This window comes from Schistocerca cancellata, chromosome 3 (genome assembly GCF_023864275.1).
Source record: "Schistocerca cancellata isolate TAMUIC-IGC-003103 chromosome 3, iqSchCanc2.1, whole genome shotgun sequence".
In the NCBI taxonomy this organism is placed as follows: domain Eukaryota; kingdom Metazoa; phylum Arthropoda; class Insecta; order Orthoptera; family Acrididae; genus Schistocerca; species Schistocerca cancellata.
Window position 1 is genome coordinate 394884630 of NC_064628.1, and position 19429 is coordinate 394904058.

Sequence of the window (19429 nt, forward strand, 5' to 3'; positions counted from 1 at the left end):
TTCTTTCAGAGACAGCAAAGGACTTGGAAGAGCAGTTGAACGGAATGGATGGTGTCTTGAAGGGAGGATATAAGATGAACATCAACAAAAACAAAACGAGAATAATGGAATGTAGTCGAATTGAGTCGGGTGATGTTGAGGGTATTAGATTAGGAAATGAGACACTTAAAGTAGTAAAGGAGTTTTGCTATTTGGGGAGCAAAATAACTGACGATGGTCGAAGTAGAGAGGATATAAAATGTAGACTGGCAATGGCAAGGAAAGCGTTTCTGAAGAAGAGAAATTTGTTAACATCGAGTATAGATTTAAGTGTCAGGAAGTCATTTCTGAAAGTATTTGTATGGAGTGTAGCCATGTATGGAAGTGAAACATGGACGATAACTAGTTTGGACAAGAAGAGAATAGAAGCTTTCGAAATGTGGTGCTAGAGAAGAATGCTGAAGATTAGATGGGTAGATCACATAACTAATGAGGAAGTATTGAATAGGATTGGAGAGAAGAGAAGTTTGTGGCACAACTTGACCAGAAGAAGGGATCGGTTGGTAGGACATGTTCTGAGGCATCAAGGGATCACCAATTTAGTATTGGAGGGCAGCATGGAGGGTAAAAATCGTAGGGGGAGACCAAGAGATGAATACACTAAGCAGATTCAAAAGGATGTAGGTTGCAGTAGGTACTGGGAGATGAAGAAACTTGCACAGGATAGAGTAGCATGGAGAGCTGCATCAAACCAGTCTCAGGACTGAAGACCACAACAACAACACACGCTCCCGTCTACAGCTGTCGCCTGATATATCGTCGATTTTAGCAGATGACCCGCGCTCATCCGATCGCGTTCTCGAGTTTATTAGTGCCAGTGAAATGTCAGTCATTTGAAGCTTTTTTTTGGGGGACAACCAACCCCTTTCTGTAGTGGATTTTTAAGCCTTCCTTCTGCTTTTAGTTTCTCCAATTTGATGAGTTTCGTTCCCATTGCTGCTGGTTTCCATTTTCGGTTTTTTACTGTTTCCTAAGTCACGGACCATAGCAGTTTTGCGCCCTAAAACCAAAACAAACAAACAAAAAGCTCAGCTACGTTATTTGTGAGAATGTACGATGAATTTCTTAATTCGTGGAGCGCTTGGATCTCATTCAAAACTTAACGCTTTGAGGACCAGCCATTTATGCTACCATATAAAACTTTACTGTCACATTTGTGTTTTATATATGTTAAAAAGTAACAGACGTCTAAAAAAGGCCAGTCTTCAAGGTTAATTTTCGTATTTATTTTAGGTCTTTCACAGATTACAAATTATGCAATAATCCAGCAGCAGCTGTTGAGCAGTTTCACATGTATTTGGCTATTCTATTGAAAAGTCGAAATGCTCGACGGAACATTTATTCAGCCAGTTCACCCACGAAATGTTAGGGCACAGCAGTGGAATTCATAATCGTGCTTGTCAGAAATAGTCAGATGCTGCAGTTTAAGGTGTGCTCTTAGGATGCTGCCTAACCAAAAATGTTACACATGAAATTTTAGTTTTCTTGTTCTAACTGTACGGTATGTATATTATATTAATTTAAACCAATAACTTTTCCTGTTTGCGTGTTCGCGCTACTTAACAGTGATGTTGCTGTTAGCTGACTACATCATGTCCCATGCTCTGAACATATCTGTTGTCATTGGCTGGCGAGACGACATGGCGCGAGCTATGATTGGCTGACAAAAACGCTTCGCAATCTTTGTTTCAGTGCTTTCGAGGCTACCATGAACTAATTGGTGAGATTCGTATTTATACTTCCATAGTACGAAAATATACAGTGTAAATGTTGCCGCATATCAAAAGATCTTTTCAAAGCGCGTTGTTTTTTGCTGGCTTTCGTTTTCTAAAGTGCGGGGAAGTTCAACGACGCATAAAAAGCCTTTACCATTCAAAGGATTGATAAGTTTACAGCTCTGAGGAAAAGTATATTGTTATTTAACACGGAAAAAATGTACTTTTACGCTGGGTATGGTGTATTTTCACCCGGGAAAAACTGTGTTATTACCTGAGAAGAAGTGTATTTCTGAACGTGAAATCCGGGAATATTTTTCTAGTTCGCTTATAGACCCTGAAACAATAAAGGTATGATATAACAAGCTGCAATATGGTCGTAAATAAAACAGTGACGGGAATATATAGTAAATTTCCTTTACTTCACGTGTATGGTCACAGATTTTTTGTCATCAGACTACTGGTTTCGGTCTATGATGACCATCATCAGATCTGCAGCAAAATATGGGAAAAACACAAATACTCTAGCAAATTGTCTACAGCTTAAAACAATAAAATAGAACATAATGAAAAGTACTACTGACATACATATGCATGTGTGCGCTTTAATATGAAGAGGCATATCTGTTTTATAAAAACATGTTCTAATATGTTGGACTCATAGCGCCGTCACCAAATGTTCAACACAAAATGAGCACTAGCATCGTCAAATATATATAAATAACAACATATGCAGGAGTCATCTTGTCAGCAGCACTATTGATCAAAACTACTACAGTACAGTAGCCACAAAATGTTTGTGTTGCAAGTTCACCAGATCTCGCTGCTGTAGGCATATACATATTCCTCAGTGATTAATTGTGCAATGTAAAATAAAGGGGTATACATTCAGTAAAGTCTGTAATAGGCTTATAAGATGTAAGACGTATTACAGTAATAAAAAATGATGAAATAAAACTCGAGAAAAGTTAGATTGTTAAAAAGGGCAAAGTTAAGAGACAGTAATTGACATACGGTCAATGCCAATATTGCAGGTGATGACATTGATAATAAGCAGCTTTCAGGGTGCACAGAATAATATAAGAATTATAAAACAAATAGCTAAAGAAGTCACAGTGAAGGAAAACACTGTCGCACATAATCAGAGCCCTCTGTTAGCGCTAACGCCAGAATTACGCGTAGGCGAGAAATGATTAGAGGAACGTGACTGTGCGGGCCCCTCGTACCCTGCGGCAGGCCGTTGCAAGAAAAGAATAAAACCTCGTCCCAGTGCAAGAGCCAGATTATCTAGTTAATAAAGTATATAATATAAACAGAGAAGGAAAAACACTGTAGAGTTATGCGCACAGCGTAAGAAAACCAAGTAAATACGTAAGGCACTCTACACTAGGTGAGACTATCAGCAAACTATATAAAACATAGGCGTTCAGTGATTAAAGTAGAATATTGTCAAACAATCCGCTAGTGTATTTGTGTTTTTTTCCCGTATTTTGCTGCAGATCTGATGATGGTCATTATAGACTGAAACCCGTAGTCTAATTACAAAAAATTTGTAACCATAGACGTGAAGTGAAGGAAATTTATAATATGATAAGACGAACAACATAACTTTCTTTTCTATAATCAGTCGGTGTTTTTAGCTAAACCGCGAAACAGAAAAAACTGCAATAAACAAGAGCGCATGGACGTGCATCTCTAAGAGGGTAATCCCAAAAGTAAGGTCTCCAATTTTTTTTATAAATACAGAACTCTGTTTGTGTGACATTTGGTCACACTGCTATGAAGAGTGCTTCACGCGCTGTGTGTAAATATGCACACGCCGCGCTGCGGCACTCGGTTTTGGCTAGGCAGCCGTTGAGAATGGAGCTCCTGTTGGATGTTACCACCAAGTGCGAATTCCGCGCAGTTATTCGGTTTTTGAAAGCAAAGGACACTGCGCCGATTGAAATCCATCGCCAGTTGACGGAAGTGTATGGTGAGTCGTGTATGGATGTCAAAAATGTTTGTAAGTAGTGTAGAGTGTTTGCAGGTGGTTGGACCGAAATTCGCGACGAACAAAGGAGCGGGAGACCGTCAATTTCTGAGGAGACAGCGTTGAAGGTTGAGTAAAACATGCGTGAAGATCGGCGGATCACCCAGCATGATCTCTGCGCGTTGGTTCCTGAGATTTCCCGAAGCACCGCTCACAGAATTTTAACGGAAACATTGACCTACCGGAAGGTGTGCGCAGGATGGGTGCCACGTATGCTGACTGAGGACCACATGCGGCAGCGAGTTGATTCTTCCCGCGCATCTCTTCACCGCCTTGCAGCCGAACAGGACAACTTTCTGACTCTATTCTCACGGGTGGCGAAACCTGGGTATACCACTTTACACCTGACACCATGCCAGTGGCGGCATCCTTTTTCGCCAAAGCCGCGGAGCTGGCGGCGAACTGGTATGACATGGTCATACAAAAACTGCCACAGCGTCTACAAAAATGCATCGACAGAAATGATGATTATGTTGAAAAATAGCTAAATGTTCAAGTTGTACACTGATGTAAACCTTAGTAGAAATAAACAGGTCTATGTACTTACAAAAAAACATAGGAGACCTTACTTTTGGGATTACCCTCGTATTTCCCACTACGTCGGGTTTGCGACTGTTAACAGCTGGCGTGAGCGTGGTGGAGGGTTATCGACATTTAATATTAACACGTTTGAAAGGATTTAAAAATAACTTTACGATTTTGATTTTTGACCGGTTTTAGAGCGCAATACTCTTGCGTTCGGCGACAGTCAGATGAGCTTGCAGCAATGTACTACATCATGGGCATACCGCACTACTCTGAAACTGGCGCCGTGTTGTGAAGCACGGGAAACTGCGAACGGATATCGTGTGATGTTGAAAACTGAAATCCTGTGCTTACAGGACCTGTTCGATAAATACGTTAAAAAGATCGCCGAGGGTGTACACTAATGTGACCAGATTTCAAAAATCAAGATATGGGACACAAATTAGAAGTTGAAATGAATCGACATTTTGTGGAAAATTACTTTAATACTTCAAAACTATAGCAGGTTTGTATCATAATACTTGGTTTACGCTACAGCATCATATATCGTTATACTTTTTGTTGAAACCCATACTTTTAACAACTTGCATTGCTAATAGATTATATATTTTGTTATCAGATGCAAACAACAGAATATCAGTTTAATATAGCGAGGTCTTTAAATAGGATCGACAGTTATAACTTACATACGAGGATGTGCTGAAAAGTAGTACATGTTTAATGTGAAAAAACTTTGTTTTTTAAATAAAACAAACCTTATTAATATTAATAAATGAAAAGCACCAGTTTGCTTTTGTTCTACAATATTATTTTTATTGCTAACCGGTTTTCGGCTTACAAGGCCATCTTCAGGCATTTACTGAGTATTATCACCAAAGAAGTTAAATGTTAGCAGACAACATTGGAAGAGAAGTAACACATCTAGAGTGAAGTAGAAACATACAGTGAGTAACATCTTTGCAATGAAATAGTAAAAACTGAACAGTACATAAATAACAATATTCTTAATATTCTTCGTCCTTGTTCATCGTGCCCGATTTTGTTTGATCTAACCGTTTTTCTCGTTTTTTGTGAACCACATTCGTTCTCCATTTAGTTATGTTACACGCTACTTAAAAACCTACATTTCAAAATATACGGGACGGTTCATGAAAAACGGGGCAATATGAATCCCGTATGTATTTTGTCGGGACAACGGGGCACTTAGGGACGGTCCTGTAAAATACGGGAGTCTGGCCATCCTAGCACCCACCATCACCACTCCACAAAAAATTACACAAGCCATTTAGTAAATAATACCCCTATTTTTCTTTAACACCCGAACTTTCGACCAATTCCGACAGATGGCAGAGCCGCAGTAGGCCACGTGGGAAGCATTTTGAATATATCTAAAGCGAAATTCGTGCAGCGGAAACGTGGCTATGAGCACAGGACAAGAGCTTTCACGAACAGCTGGTAAGTACCGTATGTGCTCTAATACAGTGCTGGCTGGAGGTCGGAGAACGTGATGGCGTCTGTGTAAAAAAATAGCACGTGTAGAAGAAATGTTCATTCACATTTTCATCAAATTCCAACTCTTAGGAATAAGTATGGTCTGAGAATAAAGTTATGGGGACATTATTTATTGAGCGATCCTGGTAGTTATGATCATACCCAGCCTCGCCTTACAGGCACGTGTATTCAGTCAGTGTAACAAGTCTGAAGAGAGAAATAACACACAATGAATTTTGTATAGTATTGTTGTACTGAGAGGAGTCATTTATAGTGAAGTCTAGAAATTGTTTCGCCATTCGCCGCAATTCTTATTCCAGCCGAAAATGTCAGATGTATCTGGGTTCTGAAACTGATCTGAACGTGAGGTGCCCGACAGCAAAATATTTCGTACAAGAATGATACAAACTAAACTGCTTTTCGCACTGTTTTTTTCCTTCAACAACAAAAACGCATTTGACTTTATCGAACGAATATTTACACACTTGCTGCGGAAAATGGTCCAACAAATTTAAATAACAGATTTTAGATAAGTACATGGTAGGCACCAGCACATACAGTGGTAATGTTAGTATGTCTGAAGATTAAGAAACAGTTTTTCGATAGTTAAGCGTTACATTTTGTAAGGTTTTGCCTTTTGTTTCCCCTAAATTTTTCCCATTCCCAAAGACTAATAATAGTTTTGAACTCTGCGTACCTGCTATACTATTGTAGGCATATACACAAAACACACTGTAGTGTGCTAGCTAATGTTGGCAGCAGTTGATATTGATTGACGTCATTTGCTTTCTATCCATTCAGCTACTCTCATCTGCCAATTCACCGAGTATCATCTTTTGAGGGAACATCGCGGACTGACCTTAAATTTTGGTCACACTTTCAAGACTGGAAGACCATCCATCGCACAAAAATTTCCTACAGTAGTGATGAGACAGTTCCCAAAAACACAGCGCTGCTTTAGGAAACTCGTGCCCAGTCACTGACCGTCCAGTCCGAGAAAGAGTCTGTCGTTCCCACACGTTACGAATGCGGGTGTTGAGGTGTCCACACACGATGCAGATTTCCTTGTGCACAATCGCAGAAGCACGAGAATAAAATTGCACGCGGACAAATAAGCGGAAAGGACGCATATACACACGGGCGTCTTCGTGTCAACATTTTGCCCAGCTGCCCAAGCAATCTGCTGTGGAGCTCCTACTTTTCTTGGGAGTTCGTGCTGCGTTTATTGAGATTAAAAAGCGTCAGAAAAAGGAAAGACAAAGGCTACTGTGTGAAAAGTACCAAATAACAGAGGTACGAGAACTACATTTCGTTAGCGGGTAACCGGCGACTTACATAGCAGTTTGAAATATTTATTTCGCATTTCAGTTAATTATTCCTGAAGTGAAGAATACTTCGTGTCCACACGATGGCGTATGTGTTTTCAACTTGGAGCATAAATGCCCAATAGAGCACTCATGCATGCCAGCATATACTTCGAAATGGCGGCCGTTCATAAGGGCGCGTTGTTTCCCAGGATCGGTGGAAATCTCTTGCGTTTCTCAACAGACGACTGGCAGCTGCAGTCAATGTTTGTTTCATTGTGCAGTGTGTTGATGCTATGCTGTGAAGAGCTTTATGTGCAGTGATGTCAGTTGCCTCCAAAGGAAGCACGCTTAAAGTTATAGATGATTAAAAACAAAGCAAAATCGTATGGAATGTCACCTCCAAAGATTGAGTAAAAATCTGAGATGTGACTCCCTGAACGTCAGATATCGGATAAAATGCCTCCGATCGTATTACTGTAAAGAATGGTATACGGTAAGTTTCGAAGTAGGAGAACAGAGAAGAGTAAGCCAGAAGTTTTTGAAAGATGTACGTGAAAACTGGACGCTAGTCATGCTATGGCGACATAACAGCATAACTGAGGAACCTGACATACAAACAAAAGAAATAATGCAGTATGTTTAGCTCCTCCACGAAGTGAAGGCCACTGACGATGCAAAAAAAAAAAGAAAAAGACTGAGGAACTGTACCTCCGTTATGGCATTCCGAAAGCTTCCGAGGATGTTAATCCACGTATAAAATGGTATCATCTTTTATGACCAGAGTTGTGTAAACCAGTTTTATTTTAAAATACAAATGACGCATTGAAAGTTATTTAATCTTCACATGACGACTTCTAAGTAGGCCTATTTCTCAGTTTCTGGAGCAATCACTGAAATGCTTTGTTTTGAAATGGGGAAATAAATGGTTCAAGCTCGTATATAAAACGTCGGATGCTAGCTAGCGAAATGCTATCGCCAGCCTTAACGCTGTTGTTTCCCAAGCAGAAAATCTAAATTCTCGCTGTGATCTCGTTCTGAAATTTGCAAACAATACGTTGGCGCCACTTCATAGTTCTCGTACCTATGTTACTTACATACTTCTTTACCTACAGTCACTTTTACTTTTTCTGTTTCCTTGCGATCATAATAAACGCAACACAAGCTCCCAAGCAAAGAAGGGCACGCATGGTAGACTACTTGCACAATGCGGCAACATTTGGAGACGAGAACACCAATGCGTACATGCATTCTTTCTACAAATGTCTCTGCATGCCCTTTTATTCCCGTGCGTCCGAGATTGCACACGAGGAAACAGGTAGGCTATCGTGTGGACATCCGTCAAGGGAGATTCTTGGTCGCCGTGTGAATAGTATTTAATTTTCAATGAACACTTCTATCTTATTTTATAAAAAATGTTTACACGACTTTAACCATAAAATAACATGTATCGGTCAACAACCTCGGACTCGACACACACTCTGGAATGTCACAGATCACAGAATCCACCAGAACGAAAGCTGTGTTTCCAATTTTGTTTTTTGTGCTTCATGAATGCCCTTCGTTTCAATTTCTGTTAGTTTGTTGAGAAGCTGCACATGTCGTATCTGTTCTCTTTTTTTTTTCTGAGATGTCAGATTCTTCAGTTCTATTAAGTCTCCTTAGCATGTGCGCCCACAGTTTTCATATACACCTTTCATAATTTTGTAGACTGCTTCTTCTCTATTTTTCTACTTCGATACTTATTCTTCACATCAAATGGCTCTGAGCACTATGGGACTCAACTTCTGAGGTCATTAGTCCCCTAGGACTTAGAACTAGTTAAACCTAACTAACCTAGGGACATCACACACATCCATGCCCGAGGCAGGATTCGAACCTGCGACCGTAGCGGTCTCGCGGTTCCAGACTGCAGCGCCAGAACCGCACGGCCACTTCGGCCGGCTCTCTGTTTGTAATAATTAGAAATCGGATTACATGCGTAATGAAAACCTTAACATATGCATGAAAACTGTCGAAATATCAAAGATCAAATAATAAAAAACATGGTATTTACTGCGTGCATTATATCTCAAAGTAGAACTTGGGCATGTCAGTTATGAGGGAGAGCGCCGGCCACGCGAAAAATCGGTACATGTAGGACGCTGATATTTTCTGAATACTTTCTGGTAGAGGTTAGGAAGGGGACCTTTCTGGAATTATTTTCTAAAAATTTGCAAAATGGGGACGCGTACCGTGTTTTAAAAATTGTGCCTTCTTTGCTATTGTTGTCGGTAGTCAGCGGATGCGATCCGAGTGAGTCGCAGCGAAACAATCAATATGTGCAGGACCAACTTCGAGATATATCGCACGCCGAGAGGTACACTCAAAAACTCCGTAATATTTTATTTAAGAAACAACGTAAATTAAGAATTTTTGAGCAGCATTAACTTTTAATGAAAACTATTGGACCAAAGCATCATTTACTATTTATTTTACATTTTCCTACTACTGTAAACATAAACGACCAAGTACTGTTCCAAATGTTCGGTAGTAAGATTGTGTCGTCGTTCACGCAAAACATTTTTATAAGCAAAAAAGGATCGTTCTACATCAGCTGTGGTAAGTGGGCAGTATTTGAATTTGGGTGCTATGTTGGCACTTATTGTTTCTGGTGTAAGTTCACCTGTCCCATTAATAAAACTATCAATTTGGCACAAGGGTTCAAAGCCTGGGTTATTATTTAAAATGTTTTCAAACTTTTATTTAAGTTTTCTTGGGAATACCTCCGGCAGTGAGGAGTAAAGTAGAATAATTTTATTCATTGACTGAATAGATTCATTCAGCGCCAAACCTGGAGTTTCAAGTTTTTTAATACTTGCAGGTACATGGGAAGAAAGAGTGCTAATCACAGCAATGTATTTTTTAATACCGGAATCATTAAAATCTCCCTTGCATTGCAAACTGCCAAAGCCTCTGCACTATCGAAGTCGTTTACTATCCATCCAATGGCCTCGGAATGTTCATTGTAAAACAACACAGCTTCGCCCACGTAGCCGCGCGGTCTTGGGCGTCTTGTCACGGTCCGCGCGGCTCCCCCCGTCGGAGGTTAGAGTCCTCTCTCGGGCATGGATGTGTGTGTCGTCCTTAGTGTAAGTTAGTTTAAGTTAGATTAGTGTGTAAGCTTAGGAACCGATGACCTCAGCAGTTTGGTCCCATAAGGCCTTAACAGAAATTTCGACCCACGTACCCCAACGAGTTGCCACTGGTTCGGGAGGTAAACGCACATTTGGTAGTTTTTCTTTATAGGTCTTGATGCGATCAGGATCCTTTAGAAACATTTCCTTTGTGGATGAAATCAGTTTATTTACATTCACAAACTTGGAACGAACTTCTTCAGCAACTTGATGTATTCCGTGAGCAAAGCACGTCACATGAATGAAACTGGCATAAAATATTCAGTGGACTTGTCCCACTTTGATCACATCGGGAGCAGCATCTGAAATAAACACAAACACCCTTTCATCCGCAGAAGATTCTGGAAATATTTTTCTAATACGCTCATTCACAAATCTGGCGATCGTAGAATGATGTACTTTTTCAAGTTCTTTGCAGGTCACTAAATAGTAAGGAGGCTCTTCTTTTAAAGCACCAACAATGAAGTTTGCAGTGTAACGTCCACAAATATCTGTAGTTTCGTCGACTGACATCCAGATAATGCTGTTCTTGAGTTCATTGCGTATTTCTGGAGAACATTTACGTAAATTGTCGGTGTGTAATAATCTATAAATAGTGACATGGTTTGAAACTTCCTGGCGGATTAAAACTGTGTGCCGGACCGATACTCGAACTCGGGACATTTGCCTTTCGCGGGCAAGTGCTCGACCAACTGAGCTAACCAAGCACGACTCACGCCCCGTCCTCACAACTTTTAGGAGTGCTAGTTCTGCAAGTTTCGCAGTAGAGCTTCTGTAAAGTTTGGAAGGTAGGAGACGAGGTACTGGCAGAAGTAAAGCTGTGAGTACCGGGCGTGAGTCGTGCTTCGGTAGCTCAGTTGATGAGCACTTGCCCGCGAAAGGCAAAGGTCCCGAGTTCGAGTCTTGATCCGGCACACAGTTTTAATCTGCCAGGAAGTTTCATATCAGCACACACTCCGCTGCAGAGTGAAAATATCATTCTAGTGCCACGGTTTCTTTGGCGTCAACAGGCATTATTGCACACAAGTCGCCTTAAAGCATATTATCAACACACTACACACAGAAACTCTCACGGGCTTCAGCTGCCTGTCGCCTGCAAGAGATTCCCACCGATCCCGGGAAGCAGTGTGCTTTTACGCGCGACTTCCTTTACGAGGAAGTTACACATGCACAAATCCCCTTCTCCTGGGTCCCTGACAGCTCACGTATTTATCGCTAGTAAATATATTTCAGACGGCTGACACGTATAATGTGTGTTTCCGTACTGCAGGTTCCACGCAGGCCGCGGCAGCGTCGGCGCAGAAGTCGAAGCCGGACAAACCGGAGCGCAAGTTCAACAGCCGCGAGCTGATCGAGAAGCAGCGCAACTGGACGTCGCACTTCTCCAGGGCGTCCGCCACATCGCGCACCGGCCGCGCCGCCGCCCCCGCCCCCGCACACAGCCCCACCCCCACCCCGGGCGGCGGCGGCACGCGCTCCGTCACCCCCACGTCACCGCCGCCGCGCTCGCCTGCAGGCACGCCCGTCGAGAAGCAGGAGCGCGAGGCCCAGGAGAAAGACACCGCCACCGCCGTCGCCTCGGAGGCACCCCCACGGTGTGCGTCTGCCGCCTCCACTGCCAGGTACGCAGAGTATCTGGTTTCAACTGTTACCTCAGGAAAATAACGCTAGCAATTTGACTTGTGTTCGTTTGCAGGCACATACGAGGTGCTATCCGAAATTTTCGGAACTGGTGCTGTCATCTGTTGAAAACCTTACCTTTGGACTAATGGTCACCGTCACCCTCGAAGTAGTTCCCATCTGCACGTACACACTGGTCCCTGCGCTTCTGCCACTGGTCAAACGTTTTCTGGAAGCGCCGTTCTTTGAGGGTGTTTATCACCACCGGCGATGCTTCTCGAATCCTCCCGAGATTGTCGAACCGACAGCCTTTCGACTCGAGTTTCAGTTTTGGGAACAGTGCGAAGTTGCGAGGTGCCAAATCGGGCGAGTACGGTGGGTGGACTACAACTGCCGTGTCGTTTTTTTTGCCAAAAAGGTCCCGGTGAGCGAGGACGTGTGACAGGGCGCATTGTCGTGATGTGGCAGCCAGTTCCCTTGTCGCCCAAGTTCGGACTGTTATCGCCGCACGTTTTCATGGAGCCGTCGCAAAAGTTACGGTAGTACAAGGAATTCACTGTTTGGTTGGGTGGGACGAATTCTTCGTGCACAATTCCCTCGGTATCAAAGAAAACGATGATCGTGCTCTTCACTTTGCTCTTCACCTGCCTCGCTTTTTTGGATCTCGGAGAGCCCGGGCTCTTCCCTCGGGACAATTGTTGCTTTGTGTGCGGGTCGTAACCGTAAATCCAGCTCTCGTCGCCAGTGATAACCCCTGACGAGAACGTCGGATCACCAAATGCGGTCTGTACTGTTCGCGAATCTGTTGTAAAATCGTCACACACCAAATACAGAGTATTATGGAAATCACTGTTGACACACAACACGTCCTCCCACCCACTCCGCACACTGACTCTTCAGATATGCAGCTCTCGCCACCTAGTGGTGCAAAGATCTACTACTCTAGCTTCCAGATGGAAGCACCAGTTCCGAAAATTTTGGATTCCACCTCATATATGCAGCTCTGCTACGCTTTGAAACCCCCCACACGTTAGTACTGTAGCACGCCATCACAGCAGCAGGTACAAAATGCCTCGAGGCTGGACTACTACTTTAGCCACCAGGATTGGCCTAACACAGGCGTGACATTTCCGCCGATTCGAAAAACAAATTGCTGGGAGATACTTCACTTTATAGGCAGTCTGTGCTGTTTTGTTTGTGGGCTGCTATGGTTTTGTTGTGTGTGTGTGTGTGTGTGTGTGTGTGTGTGTGTGTGTGTGTGTGTGTGGGGGGGGGGGGATATGTTTTCAGAGTGCACTGGTACTGCAGACATGCACCAGTAAACGAAAGGATAATTACTAAAAATGATTTTTTGAGGTGAAATTTAATCTTAACCCTTGTACAAACAGATGTCACTCAGGGTGCCCAACCAGCTTTTCCCTCTCCATTGTCCTGATGTTTTCATTCCCAACGTTCACTGTCTCCATGTAAACGGCCATGTATTTGCCTGGGGCAGAATAATTGAGCAGGCCCTTTCTCTCTGCAGATTTCAAAGCCTGACTTAACATCCTGACCACAAAGTGGCCTCTTCACAAGTAAGTCTGAACTCTGACAGTGATTTTCGTGTACTTGAAATACCTGTGATGTGTAGCTGTACTGTCCTCTCTACTGCTCACTGCAGTCCACAATATTTACTGCTGTTACTGGCTACTTATTATGAGGTCAACTTCTCTATTACTAAATCAAATGTGTTAAACTGTGGTATATACTGCTCGTATATTCTGGAAATGAGATACACAGTTCTCAGTGCTCTGAGTAGTGTCTTAAACTTTCTTCACACATGACATTCAGATGTTAAGTGTGTACTGCTGTTTTTATAGCAGTATCACAGTTTTCCAATGTTAAGAGTAATGTTGTGTTTGCTGTTAACTGTAGGACTCCAAGTATGCGGTCTTTGCAAAATTTATTTCTATCTTTTGTGTAACATTTGTGGTGTCGCTGATATTTAACACACACATCTCGTGACTCGTACGCAAAGGTGTAAATACTTTACTACACAATTTTCCTAAAATTCTTCAGGGCAGTGCCTTCAGTCTATTGAATGAACCATTTTTACTTAGTTTGCTGCATATCTTTTACCTATCTGATAATCTGTTCAGTTTTGTGAGTAATTGCATCAGCAGCATGATATTTCGGTGGATCTGTGCTATTGCAATTTTCCCTGACTTACTAATATTTGTGTAGATGGTCTACCTTAAGCATCAATAATTAGTAACATTACTGCCTCTACATGTAACTTGGAGTAATATCTCACTTGTTTGTCAAGATCAAAAAATTTGAACCACATACACATCTCAGCTGATTAGAGGCAACTCTGATCACTTAGTTTCGAAGTGGTTTCCATTCTAATAGGTTCAGAAACATTTGAATTGCTTGCCGACAGTGCGACAGTGCGACAGTGCCACAGTGCCAGTGGATACATGAAAATACTGTGGCTGTATGATCATAAGGAAAGACAGAAAGATGCAAACAAAATGTCCTCTCAGTTAAGAAAATGTAGCTCACTGTAAATGAGGGTAAATGCAAGGTAATGCCAGTTGTAAAGAGAAAGAAGTCCATAGTATCCTATTACAAGATTTTTTGGCAGGCATCTGCAGCAAATGACACTGTTTAAATGTGTAGGGGTACCTGACCTGAAACACAACAGATGCATAGACTGTGTAATAGCAAAGATGAATATAAGATCTTAGTTATAGAAGAGTTATGGGAAAATGCAGTACAGTTGTGAAAGAAATCGCATACAGGGTGCTAGTATGGGCAGTTCCAGGGTACTGCTCCAGTGTTGGGTGGCCTTAGCAAATAGGCATGCTGTTACCATCACATATTTCATACGGATCATGGAAATAAGATAAGAGAGATTAGGTTGCATGCAAAGATGCACAGACTTGCTTGGTATGTCAGTGGAATAGGACAAAAAAACACCATTAATGCTCATATGAAGTACTGTTTGCCACCTATCGTATGGTGGCTTGTAGGGTATATAGATGTGGATTTTAATAGCCTTTTCTAATAGATTCAGCAATTGTGTCCATCAATCCGTAAATGTCAAGGGTGTCCATTTTATTCAGCACTGATATGGATAAAGGTAATTAGTCCACAACAAAGGCCCCAAACTGTGCCAGGAAACTGAAGTGCGTGTCAATAGAAGCACATTGCCAACACAGTCCTACAGTCCTTCTGGTTTGTAGACAGTCCTGCTGTGTAATACCATGCTTGCATTACCCAATAAGGAAGACCATGACAACCTTTGAAACAATGTACAAAAGAAAAAAAAATTGCCAGTCTTGCTGGTCACCTGAAAATATAGCATCTGTCCATGGTTAAAGTGAAGCCTCAGAAACCACACTTGTAAAGTAGTTTCCTTGACAGCATAAATATTGCTCGTCAGTGCTCCTGTCAGATATTGATGATGCCTTCCAGAAGAAATCATTGTTGGCTAGAATTCTTCATATTTTTTTTTCTTTGATCGTATTGAACAACAAGGATCACATCAACAACTTCAGTTCCTCTTCTTCCTGTGTTGTTGTTTCCAATTTTTCCAGTATTCCTTCATTTTCTCCCCCATGAAGTTTCTTCCTTTCTTCTGACAATGGATGTTGTCTCTTTCTAGATCTTCCCTTACTTCCGTAATCCGTGCTATTGTTGATTTCTTCTTCCAGAAATATAGTAATATTTGTTTTGTTAGTCTATTTCAATCCATTAGGTAGAGGCATCAGGAAAAGTTAATCTTTGTTTGGCTATTACTTCAGATATTTTCTCTATATTTTTATAGATCTCCTCATTATTCCTTTTTTTTTTCCCAACCATATGCAGTTTTTATTGCACCCATTATTTTTCTAATAATCCTTCTTTCCTGTACCTCTAGTCTGTCCATCTTATAGTTCATCACACTTTAGTTTTTATTGTTTTCCATACAATTAAGCTGCTCAGTTGTCTGTGGAGTATGTAGTTGTGTTGTGCAAGCTATTAGTCCAAAAACTGGTATGATGCAGTTTCCTCACTAATTTCTTAAACAGGAACCAAACCAGGTATTTTGTGAACCATGAATCGCACAAAACTTTCAGTTGGTGAAATATTTAACATTTAAAAATTGTATTTTCTGCCCATTGAAGTTATGTTGCCTGTTTGAAATCCATACTGTGAATGAGGAAGTACCCCATTAGTACTCAACTGGCTGACAACCCTTGAGTACATTAGTTACAGATTTTTTTGTAAAGGTGACACAGAGTGTGTGGTTAGAGTCTGTGGCTGTGGAGATAACTTTTTTTATATAGTGAGAACTAATGGCTGTGAAAACACTTTCTTATAGTGATGCTTGACAGTGGCATATTTTAATATCTTTGGGAAAAACTTGAAATAATGGTGCATTACACATGTGAGAAAGAACATTACGTATTATGGGGCCACAATATCATGTGTTATTTTCCTAAATTTCCTCTTTCTCTTCCTATCTTTGGTGTAATTTTTTACTTTTGCTTCAGAACTTCTTGAACTAGTTGTTATGCCTTTTTGTAAAAAGTGGTTATGAAAAACATCTGATACAATATTTAAAGCCGATCTTGCCATAGGGATTCTGTTGGTAATTATTAATGAACTGCATGCCCAACACACAGCAGTTAAAAAATGAGTGACAGTTGCAAATGTCAGTCTTTCAGTTAACAGGATATGAATACTAATGTGATAAATAGTTAATTTTTTACACACTGGGTGTAAACTGAAATGAGGACATACCTTGATTATCAGGTAGTCATTTCTTTAAAAGTTTCACGCCTTTTGCTAGTCCAGTGAAGATAACTGTTATCACTCTTCCTCCTCTGTCCTCTCCTAATACTTCTAATCCTCATTTCCTCTTCCGTAATTCAGATTTCTTCTGTGCAGCTATTTGTATTTGTCACAAATCTTTTTCTTGTTGTTCATTACTATGTTACTTCAGTTTCCATTCGGGAGGACGACGGTTCAATCCCGCGTCCGGCCATCCTGATTTAGGTTTTCCGTGATTTCCCTAAATCACTCCAGGCAAATGCCGGGATGGTTCCTCTGAAAGGGCACGGCCGACTTCCTTCCCCATCCTTCCCTAATCCGATGAGACCGATGACCACGCTGTCTGGTCTCCTTCCCCAAACAACCAACCAACCAACCAACTTCAGTTTCCTTATCTCTAAAGCATAGTACTAAACGGAGATATTCTTTCACTGTATTACACCAGCTGCTATTCTTATTATCCCTTTGATTTCAGATAGCAGTTGACGCATGGTTGTTTGCCCACTTATAATTCTTGCCAAAACACTTTTTTTCTTTCCTAAACCATCTCAAGTACAAAATTTACCACATCGACACTGTGTGAGATATTGCAACTGAACTTTTGTTTCCATCACTACCTCCTTTACATTCACGAAGATATGCATATATTTTAATATGTTATTCTACAAGTAAAACTAAAGAAAAAAGTTCATATAGGCGTAGGTCCACAAATGTTTAGCTATGGAGTTACGGCTAATTAAAGATTTTGCCTGAAATTTAGCAACTTCGTTAATATGAAGCCATTGCAAAACTGTAAAAGTTTGAAGTAAAACATGATTTCCATTTATTTTATCTAATAAAACATGTCCCAGACATGCATCTGTAATAGTTTTTCAGAACATCCAGAGAAGCAAAGTAGTAGTTTCATAATTTTATAGTTTATTAACTACTTGGCCCAATTTGTTTTTTATACCCCAGACAATTACACGAAGTTTTCAACAGAAGTTATACAGAATTTAATTTTGGAAAAAAAAATGGTGGTAATAAAGTTAACTGAAACTGTATGAATGTGTCAGATAATCTGCTTTTATTAATACTGTGTGTGTGTGTGTGTGGGGAGGGGGGGGTCATGAGGAAAGGTGCATGCTTTGAGGCACAATAGTATTAGTGATTCAGAACAAAACACTTCATGTGGACATATGCCCTATTGCGAATGGTTTTCGAGATAGAACATGTTTAATATCACTTTTGTACGTTTTTCTTTAATAACTCAAAAACAGCACACTCAAGTGAAAACGTGTCTCAGTGCACAATTAAATTAAATTAAATTTGCAACAAAGAAAGGTCCTATTTATATTTTGTGTGGGACTAACAGTTTGCGCGAAGAGATCGCGAGAATATTGGAAACGTTGCGTGATGTGCATGTGCTGTAGCTTAAGTACTTCTTGTAGGCCAGTTTGAGGTAGTTTTCAGACTTGATAGGCAACAAGCGTCCTGTATCAAAATGTTCTTCTCCACAATGACAATGAATACTACAGAAAATAAATAGAAATGTACATTAAAAGTGTTCTACCTCAGAAACCATTCAGAATAGGGCATATGTCCACATAGGTGTGTGTTTTTTTTCAGAATCAGTAATGCTATCACCTGTCAAAATAGGTACCTTTCCTCTCCTGACTCACCCTCCAGACAGACATAAATTGGTTTGTTTTTTAATACGGTGTGAAGATTTTCTTTTAAAATTGACTGTGACAAAAAAATTCTGTACTATGCTGTGAAACTGTGCGGTTTAGTTGTTTTTTGTATAGTCAGTTTTTAACTACAATAGCAGGTCATGTAAACTGTTAAAGAAATTGTTTCTTCTCTATATATTCTTTGTCCTTGTATACGTTCTTTGTCCTTGTATACGTTCTTTGTCCTTGTATACGTTCTTTGTCCTTGTATACGTTCTTTGTCCTTGTATACGTTCTTTGTCCTTGTATACGTTCTTTGTCCTTGTATACGTTCTTTGTCCTTGTATACGTTCTTTGTCCTTGTATACGTTCTTTGTCCTTGTATACGTTCTTTGTCCTTGTATACGTTCTTTGTCCTTGTATACGTTCTTTGTCCTTGTATACGTTCTTTGGCCTTGTATACGTTCTTTGTCCTTGTATACGTTCTTTGTCCTTGTATACGTTCTTTGTCCTTGTATACGTTCTTTGTCCTTGTATACGTTCTTTGTCCTTGTATACGTTCTTTGTCCTTGTATGTTATTTTTTTTAAAAATGCTGTTTTGTTTTCTTGCTCAATATCGGTTGAGGTATTACATGTGATGCATATTACTCTGTCAACTTTCCCATTTCATTGCCAGTATGCAACCTTCTGCCACTCGAGGACTCTGAGTTGTAGCATGTGGCATGGTGGTGTGTAACGTAACTACGTCTGTGTGTGAGAAACAGTTTGTTGTAATAGCATTTCTAACTGCAGAAAACATTCCTCTAGCTGAAATCGATAGACAAATGAATGCTTTGTTTGTTGGTGATAGTGTCAATCTCAGTAATATGCAACATTGGGTTCATACTCGTAATAAAGGAAATAGCAATGTGGTTTTTACGTGTTTACAATTCTTGCACTGCTCTCCTCTGTTGCAATTGGTGCTTTGGAATTCTAAGGTAGAAGTAAAACATTCACTACTACTTTATTGTTTTGGTGTCAGTATTATAATGTTTCATTCAGAACTGTCTTGTAAGAACCTGATTAGCAAACTGA

General features: G+C 40.7%; 1 protein-coding gene across 1 annotated transcript in view; it reads left to right on the top strand.

Annotated features, from left to right (window-relative positions):
* Nucleotides 1-19429, top strand: part of LOC126176331 (uncharacterized) — a 202661-nt gene that overhangs the window by 25897 nt on the left and 157335 nt on the right. The window contains exon 4 of the mRNA XM_049923482.1: nt 11553-11904. Coding sequence (XP_049779439.1) covers nt 11553-11904 — 352 coding nt within the window. The remainder of the gene's footprint in view (nt 1-11552; nt 11905-19429) is intronic.